The 9,675-nt window shown below is 36.5% G+C and overlaps 1 protein-coding gene across 1 annotated transcript; it reads left to right on the top strand.

Annotated features, from left to right (window-relative positions):
* Positions 1 to 4,315: 4,315 nt before the first annotated feature.
* HMGN2 (high mobility group nucleosomal binding domain 2) lies at positions 4,316 to 9,337 on the top strand. Its single transcript, XM_053706980.1, has 6 exons — positions 4,316 to 4,441; positions 6,857 to 6,901; positions 6,989 to 7,018; positions 7,320 to 7,370; positions 8,543 to 8,638; positions 8,728 to 9,337. Exons 1-6 carry the CDS (start codon positions 4,427 to 4,429, stop codon positions 8,761 to 8,763), a joined length of 273 nt encoding a protein of 90 aa, XP_053562955.1. The 5' UTR covers positions 4,316 to 4,426; the 3' UTR covers positions 8,764 to 9,337.
* The last annotated feature ends 338 nt before the right edge of the window (positions 9,338 to 9,675 follow it).

Raw genomic sequence — 9,675 nt, forward strand, 5'->3', positions numbered from 1 at the left:
GCTAGTATTTTTGAAAAATTAATTAACCGAAATGCTTGCAGAAGGTGTAGATTTAGAGAGTTTCCCCTTCTAGGAACCTTTTTTAGGAGACATCTTGAATTATGTGGGTACACAAGTGCAAATTGCACTAATTCTGATGTGAAGCCTCTGCTGGGTCTTTGGCCACTTCTCTGTATGTTCATTTTTACAATGTCCCTTTGTTAAGAAATGGCATGGTAGTAAAAAAGGAACCACTTTCTTTTCTTTAATATGTCTCTTGTGAGCAGTTATGGGATTGATTGATATATAGCAAGCACTTTTAGCTGATAGGTCCCAGTCATGTATATTGAGAGCTGTATGTGTTCTATACAAAGAAAAATATATGGTATGATACTCGCATATGGCGATGTCACAGATTAGCTTGTTGGGTATATCTTTAACAGGCTTTGCTATAATCCACCATGCTTCCGTTTTATATCAAAGTGGTCCGGTAAGGAAAAGCGATGTCTGGCAAGTCCCAGCATGTGATGTGATCAAAGCTGTGAGGCGTTTTTTTCCGTTCTGTGTAATCAGGCTTTTAGGCCTTTCTGACCACGTGGACGCACTATTGATTATAGCAGACTGCTACCAAAAGCCCCTTCATACTCCTGTTGCCGGACAATATGCAGAGAGTGGATCAATCCCCGCTATATTAGGCTGATGTCCCTGAGTTGTATACGAGCCTGTGGGATCAATTCATGGCTCTTTAGTGCATTTTTCTGGGCTGCAATAACAGAGCTCACTTAGTGTGTTGCCATCACGTTCGGATGCCGGCTCCGCACCCCCAAATCATCTAAATTCTATACCAGTAAAGAGTTTTGTTGTCCTTAATGTTTGTATGATAAAGCTGATACTCTTCACCTATTTTGCCACTGTCCCAAAATATATCAACTCTGGTGCAAGGTGAATTACTGGTACAATAGACTATTCCATGATAATTTTAAAATTAATTCTCTCATATAATCTTTTTCTTTTATTTAAATATGGAAGCTACTAGACAAGTAATGATAAAAGCGTAAGCACCTTAATTTTGGTGTCGAGATATTTGATTCTGAAGAAATGGAAAGACCCATCCACTCCCAGTTTTGCGGTTTTCCAGAAAACTCTTACAACGAATAGTATTTGAGATTCAGAATATCAATCTCTCTTCTGAAAATAGGGTCAAAGACTTTTTTGACAATTGGCTACCTATAATTAAAACATACTCTTTACCAGTTCAAAAGCAGATTCTTGGTCCCCTATTTAATACCAAAACATTTTCAGAAGCGGCTAAAGCTGAATATTGTCCCGCTCAATGGGTTCCAACTTTCCCTTTACCTATGTAGATGGGCTAGAATTAAAACTGGATGGCTTGAACAAAGGGTTTGCATCTTTTTGGAGGTAAAGAGTGTGGGAGGATAGGGAATTTCCCCCCCCCCCCTTTTTTTTTTTTTTCTTCTTTTCTCTTTGTTCTCGTTTTCTTCAATATCTCCAGATTTATAAAATAAAATATATCTAATTCAGGGCAAAAATGTATTGTCTTAGTTAGGATGATGGGCACTGTGCATTTTTTGGGAGGGTTTTATGGAAGATGCTGCTCATTCTGTTTGACTATTTAGTAATACTGTAAATCTGCGTATTTTTGTTAAATTATACAAAGTATGTTTGTATTTCCATTCTAATTGTGTTATGCTTTTAAAGTATTACCTGACTTGGATTATAAATAAATATATATAAAAAAAAAAAGGAACCACCAATCAGCAGCTAGCTCCTGAGCCAACAGAGGATACCCATAGAATGAAGCAAATTAGATAATAGAGCATGTGATTTTAAACAATTTTCTTCTCTCTAAATCATGGACGTTTAATTTTTACTTTACTCTCCCTTTTAAGAGACTTTTAATTTACTTCTATAATTAAATTTACTTTGTTCTATTGATATTATTTGTTTAAAAGCATACCTAGGTAGGCTTAGGAACCGCAATGCACTACAGGAAGCTAGGTGCTGATTGGTGGCTACAGACACATGCTTTTTGTCATTGGCTCACCAGATGTGTTCTATCTCTCAGGAGTGCATTGTTGGGCTGAAGTGGAGTTAACCCCTTCATGCCGTTAGGACGTTCCACGCCCTTTCTAACAGCGCTGTACTTTAACTGCAAAAGATGGCATGGAACGCCCTTCCTTAAAGGGACAGTCAACACCAAAATTGTTATTTTGTTTAAAAAGATAGATAATGCCTTTACTACTCATTCACCAGCTTTGCACAACCAACATTGTTATATTAATATACTTTATAGCTTTTAAACCTCTAAATGTCTGCCTGTTTTTAAGCCACTACAGGCAGCCTCTTATCACATGCTTTTTTATTGGCTTTTCACAACAAGAGACCTGTAGTTCATGTGCGCCATAGATAACACTGTTCTCATGCCTGTGGAGTTGTGGCTAACACTGCACTCATTGGCTAAAATGCAAGTCAATATACAATAGCCATGTGATCAGGGGGTTGTCAGAAGAGAGCTTAAATCTAAATACACAAATAATGTATTATGTTTGTGGTATATGATTGCATATCTCTAAAGATATACTGCACAATTTTTTGTTTTTCTAATTGAAGAGTTTGGACTGACAGTGGGATAAAAATTGTTTAAAAATATACTATATATATATATATATGTGTATATATATATATATATATATATATATATATATATATATATATATATATATATATATATATATATATATATATATATATATATATATATATATATATATATATATATATAGTGTGTGTGTGTGTGTGTAAAAAGATGCAATTACTTTGGAGTTCCATTAGGAAATGTTATTTTTAAGGACTTTTTTCCCTTTAGTTTCTTCTGGTGTGTTCAATAAATGAACCACCCTTTCTGTAATGAACTGCTTCTGCAAATTACCTATACAATTGTTTTAAGGGGGTTTTGCTGTAGATTATTCTGCCTTTACAAAACCCTGAAACTGTTGTTTACATTGTGGCAGTTAGAATGTAAAAGAAAGTATATAGTGGAAAAAATGTAAATGCATGATTAAATAAATAAACGTCCCTCCCCACCAATGGACCGGTGGGACTTGTGAGATGTAGCTGGGACTATACAATTGAAATTACTCTATTTAGCTTCCATGTGAAAATGCTTCTATGTAATGGGGGGGGGGTTAGAACGATTTTCACCATGTTTAAATAATGCCTTTTCACGTACACGATAGAACGTTTTTTGAATACAATATCCCTTTAAGAATTATTTTGAATGCAACCCTTTTCGGTTTTACAACCTTATGCCTCTTATCTCACTGCATGTTTAGTCAGTTTAATGTTCCAGCTTCTGTTAAAAAGGGCAAACTTTGACTGTGTATTTACATTTTTAATACAATAAGGATGTTAGTGATTTCTAGATAAAGATGCAAACAGTTACGTGATGATACATCTAAACAACTTTTATTCTAACGACCGTCTTGTAGAACTATACTATAGAATAAGCGTTTTGAAATTAAATCTAATTAAAATGATCCTCGTTTTCCTCATACGTTGTTAGCATCAGGGATGTGTAAGCATCAGGTAGCCCTAGTGAAAAGAGGGACATGCCTTATCTCTTTCCGTGTTGTCATTCCTTTTTCTAGTAACATTGATTTCATATTTCATGCTATATTGAGCCGAGTAAGGAAAAGTTAAAACCACCCTTATGGTTTATATGGTTAACTGGCATTTACGTACATATTTTTATAATCGATGGTCTCTTCAATTTTTTGTTCGCGATATTCGTTTTGTTACTGGCACCGCATCGTGTTATTTACGAAAGCATATTTTTTTTTTAAAACCACCCGCTATAATGGCAAATGTTTATATCAATGTTTTATTAATTGGAAAATTATAGTGTTTGCTAACGAAAACGTGTTTTATTTACTGATGCAATAAGCTGATTTTGATTCGTAATTATTTTGAACGACCATCGGTTTTACATACAATACCGTCGCTTGTCTCAAATGACTATCCCCTGTAAAAACCCAAATGTTAATTAATTTCTGGGTACTCGTTTATAGTATCAGAATTAAACCATTACACTGTATGTTTAACACCTAACTCGGCGGAATTTTTTATTGGTTATTTCCATAACTCTAAGCTCTGCGCGCCTTTTTCACTCCCCACAGGAGCGCGCACTACCCCCACCACTCCGCGCGCGTTCGCACCGCCTCCTTCCCGCCCAGGAGAGGGACGTCACGTGGTACTTTGTGACCAATCGTAGAGGCAGAAAATCGGGATCCGGATCTAACCGGTCGGATTTCTGGCCGAGTATAAAAACACCGAACCGAGCCTGGACCTGCTTCATTCGTTCGTTCGAGAGTGGTGGTGTTTCAGAGTCAGTCGTTTGATCAAGTTCCGTCCGGAGACAGCAGTTATAATGCCGAAGAGAAAGGTACAAATAATCAACATTTAAAAAAAAAAAATCCAGTCAGTTAAGCGCTTGCAAATTTAAGGAAAAGGGAGCCATATTGGATGAACAGGAGAAGAGAAGCCAACACCATGATGGCGGAGGGGAGGGGGTGTGCGTTTGGGGACGTTTGGAAAAAGACCGCTATGCATTCGTATATTTTTGCTTAAACAATTTTAATATGTATAAGGGGGAAATGCAAACATATTTAGTTCATATATTTTGTTGTTCTAAGGCGGGCTTTTTAAACTGCAAAGCGCGGGGAAGTCCACGGGAGGCGGGTCTTTTACCAAAGCAAGGGCGCGAACCCTTGGGGAGGGGCCAAGCAATTAAGCGATAGTCTCTATAGAGGGGCGGTGCTTAGCGGGTTAGTGTCTTTTGCCCCCCCTGCCTGTTCTATGCGGAGTGGCACAGTGACGCTTCCTTTTAATAGTTTTTAGGCAGATGCAGTGATACCAATACATAATCTCACTAGGTCAACTGACTAAATCAAGTGATACAGACCTGTTATGATTCCCAATATGTAGTTAGTTTATCTGTGTAGTAAAAGTGACGTTTTTATTCTATTGGATTGTCAGTGGGAGCTTTGATTATGAGCCAGCTTTTTTTTCCACAGGCCACTTTTGCACAAACCCCTTTGTCGTTTAACCCTTTAAGTGCTAAGCAAAATAGAAATTAATGAAAGAAAGGGTCACTGAACCCATTTTTTTTTTCATGATTCAGATAAAGCATGCAATTTTAAGCAACTTTCTAATTGACTCCTTTTATCAATTTTTCTTTGTTCTTTTGGTATTTTTATTTAAAAACCAGGAACATGATGCATAGGAGCCAGACCCCTTTTGGTTGAGAACCTGGGTTATGCTTGCTTATTGGTGGCTAAATCTAAGCCACCAATACACAAACGCTATCCATGGTGCTGAACCTAATATGGACTGGCTTCTAAGATTTACATCTAAAAGTGATTTAAAGGTAAATGAAACCCAGTTTTCTTTAACGATTTAAATAATTGTTCAGTTATATTCTTTTTGAGTCCTTTGTTGAAGAGTCAGCAGACCAACTTTTTTTGGGCTATTTGAACCATATGGTGAGCCAATAACAGGAGGTATATGTACAATAAACATCTAGCTCACAGTAGTGCATTGTTGCTCTTAAGCCTACCCAAGTATACTCTAAAACAAAACATACCAAGTGTTATAGATGTATGTGTGCAAATACATTTTTTTTTTCAATATGCTAAGTAAACTTTTAAATTTATTGAAATGCATGATTTGGTGGATTCCTACCCACAACTCTGAGTTTATGTTTAGCACAGTAACCTCTAATAAGATATCTATAATACCTTCAGATTGGACAGTTCTGAGCATGATAGCCCTTTAAAGGGACAGTATACACTCATTTTCATATAACTGCATGTAATAAACACTACTATAAAGAATAAGATGCACAGATACCGATATAAAAATCCAGTATAAAACTGTTTAAAAACTTACTTAGAAGCTTTCGGTTTAGCTCTGTTGAAAAGGTAGCTGGAAAGCCCACTGCAAGTGGTAAATAAGACCCTCCCCCTTCTTTTGCATATGAAAAGACCCTTTACACAAACAGGAGCAAGCTGGAGTATGTAGCTGATGGTATTCAAATAAAACTTTGGGGCTTGGTTAGGAGTCGGAAAATCAGAGCAATGTTCTTTAAAAATAAGCAAAACTATACATTTAAAAAAAAAAAAAACTTTATGGGCTTTATAAATAGATCTACAAAACATTTATGCAAAGAAAAAATGAGTGTATAATGGCCCTTTAACTATTTAGAGAGACATGTAGCTGAACATGTTTCTTTCATGATCCAGTTAGTTTCCAAGTTTGACAAAAGAATTAAATTGAATTTTGGGTTTTGCTCTTTAAGACATCTTCAAGTTTCATAGTGGGATCTAGCCATGTTTATTTAAATGAAAGAATCATTAACTAGTTCTATAACAACTTTAATGTCTTGTAATCATACAAGACAAGTCAACTCAATATTTTTTTCTGCAGTTGGGTTTTCAATAGCAAAATTTCAACCTCCATCTGAAGGAGCCAACCTGTACTTGCTCTTGGGGAACACAATGCTAATTAGTCATTCAGTTAACAACTGCAAAACAATGCACCTTTTATTATCTGCTAAAGCCAATATAGGCTAATGTATGTAGCAGGGTTGTAAAGCCCTGTTCTGAGGATTAGAAAATGCCCAGTTTTCAGAGCTAAATTACTATACATAACATTTTAGATTCAAATCTCTAGGATTTTCTTTAAGCTTGCAATATGTAGTTTATAGTTAAGTTGTTCAAATAGGTAATGTTTGTACCAACTTCTGCTGGTACTGAACTGTTTTATTGTCTGGTACTGAACTCTGTTTTATTGTCTTTAGGCTGATGGTGACTCCAAGGTGGATAAGTCAAAATCAAAAGACGAGGTGAGTGGTTTGTTTTTATTTTTTTGTAGATGAAAGCAAATCAATTATTTGTTCTTAAAATGTTAATTATCGATCTTTCTTTTATAGCCACAGAGACGATCTGCTCGGTTATCTGCTGTAAGTATTTTTCTTTATTATATGTGCATTCAGACACTTCGTGAGTATCTGAATGTGGAAGTAGTCAGCACTTTCCAGAGCTGGATTTATTCTTCTGAAAGATCAACACACTAAGATCTGGATTAACAATGGTCTTGGTGTGGTGATCTTTCATGAGAATAAATCTGGAGACAAGCAGCTGCCTACTTTCGCTTTCGGGTCTTATGAACAATCCGAATGCATATGTCTGTTTCTTTTTGGACAAAAGGTGGAATATTGCGGTTTAGACAATATTTTGATAACTCATCTTTTTCTTTTATAGAAACCCGCACCTCCGAAGGCAGAGGCTAAAAAGAAGGCTGCTGCTCCAAAGGTGATTAGTTCCACTGTGTGTACCTACTGTAGAGTGCATGTAGCCCCTAGTATCTTGTTTGAAAATATGCTATTTTGGCTCAAAGGACCATTTGAATAGTATTGAATTTAACACATGTATAATTAAGACAATGCAAATAACACTTATTCTGAATTTCAAATAAGCAGTATGTATGTGTATTAACTTCAGTACGAATGCACACAAAAAAGGATATTTGTTTTCGTAAACTAAATGAGTATCGGAATGAATGCACCAGTAAGCGGATCCGCTTCTTGCCAGAACCCTAGCAGTGCAGGTCCTGGAAGCACTACGTGCTAAGCCTCCTTAGTGCGGCCGGGCTCTGGCAAGAAGAGTATTCGGTTCGCTCACTCTGCATAGCATGTTAGGGTAATTATTGTAGCTACATTTTAGCTTTTCAAAAACCAATGAAAATGTTTCATTAAATTCAGTATTCTAATAGCAAGTCTAATAAACAGTAGATATTTTGACAATTTTAGTTTTCCTCCCATTTGCCAGCCCCCTATATCAGATGACAGCCAATCCCAGATAAATAAGGACTGCAAGAGAAGTTGCAGGTGAAGCCTTTGATAAATCCAGCCCTGTTATTTGTTACATTTTCCTATAATATTCTGTTTAAAGTGGAAGTGCAGACTCCAGACTGAATGCTGCAATATTCCATGCAGATTGGTTTTGTACGTTCTAGTAACTCATTTATTACTGTCCCTAATTGGCCTAAATAGAGAAGAACCCAATTTATAACATTGCTGCACCCATTGCTTTATGTATGCTAAAATTGTACTTATTTTCCATAGACTAGTATACACCTGCATGTTATCCTCAGGCTAATCCTTGCTTTGAATACATCATTGTTTGCAGTGGTTTCCACAGAAAATTTTGTCAGCCAGGTGTCATGAAGTAGTCTGATGAAGGCAGTGTAATATTTCTAATATTTTCTGCTGTCAAAAGCACAAATTAATTGCATAATATAACATGTATTCAAAAATTGAACATTTTTATAACTCATAGCTTAATGTTGACTAAAATTTTAACAAGGTGGTAAGTAAAATCAGCCGCCAACAAAGGTCCTGGAAAGAACATTGGTGTGTAGCATTTAACTAACGTCCTTTCAAATGCAAGCTTACTTAAAATATTCTGTAATCTTTTACCTACAGAAAGCCGACAAAGCTCCTAAAGGCAAGAAGGGGAAGGCAGATTCCGGCAAGGACAGTAGCAATGCTGCTGAGAATGGAGAGGCCAAGTCAGATCAGGTATGATAGCTATTGCATTTACTACTGTGTCTTAAGAATGAATTATAATGACCACAAACTAACTACTCCTCTATTTTGTTTTGCTCCAGGCACAAAAGGCAGAAGGGGCCGGTGATGCCAAATGAGTGATGTGAATTTTTGATAACTGTGTACTTCTGGGTGACTGTACAGTTTGAAATACTATTTTTTATCAAGTTTTATAACAATGCAGATTTTTTTTGTTTTACTTTTATTTTTATGCTGTGTTAGCACACAATGCTTTGTGTTGAGGGGGGAGGGGCAGGAAATAACAATCACCATCCTTCATGGCTGGACAATTATGAACTTATGCCAATCTGGTGTTCCCGCCACTAATTTGGCACCAGTTAATTTGCGGTCCGCCTCCAGTCAAATTTGTTGACAGGCAGCTATTGTTGCCCCCCTCACCTATTGGGGATTGAGCAGTCTAAGAACTTGGCAAGCCGGGGTGGTTTTTATCTGGTTCTATTTGGCAGGGGGGCATACCGGTGACTCCAGAATGTGAAATGCCTGTTCCCCCCCAGCCTGCAGATTCATTTTATGGCTTTTATAGTGACTGGTGGTGGGGGATTTATGAAGTTGTTTTGTTATGTTGTAGCTTGTCCTGCCTGAATTGCAATGACTGTTCATGAAAAAAAAATCTTAAAATAAAGCTGGAATCTGTTTTGACTCCATCTAAAAGTCTGTTTTAATTGTGTTGTCTCTCTCCATTGACTTTACTCTTAAGTGAAGTGTCACTCTGGGTATACACACAGTTGTTTAATTAGTGCAAATGATGTCCAAGTGACACTAGTAAAATATCACTTACCTCACGTCACCAACTTACAAATCATAATTGTTTATATCTAGGTAATTTATTACAATTTAGCATAGTTTATTGATGTATGCAAAAAAATCATTTAAAAAACATTGAGCATGTATATAAAGTAACAAGCATCTGAATTTAAAAAAAGGCATGTTTCTAAGAGCTTACAATCTTCAGACTGAGAGGGAAAGAGACAAAGATCCAGAGGAAAGGT

Source organism: Bombina bombina, chromosome 3 (assembly GCF_027579735.1).
Source record: "Bombina bombina isolate aBomBom1 chromosome 3, aBomBom1.pri, whole genome shotgun sequence".
In the NCBI taxonomy this organism is placed as follows: domain Eukaryota; kingdom Metazoa; phylum Chordata; class Amphibia; order Anura; family Bombinatoridae; genus Bombina; species Bombina bombina.

Excerpts from the sequence above, each read along its gene's own strand:
- HMGN2 (XM_053706980.1), top strand. Across the intron at positions 6,902-6,988 it reads AGTCAAAATCAAAAGACGAG|CCACAGAGACGATCTGCTCG; the intron begins GTGAGTGGTTTG and ends TTTCTTTTATAG. Across the intron at positions 7,371-8,542 it reads AGAAGGCTGCTGCTCCAAAG|AAAGCCGACAAAGCTCCTAA; the intron begins GTGATTAGTTCC and ends TTTTACCTACAG.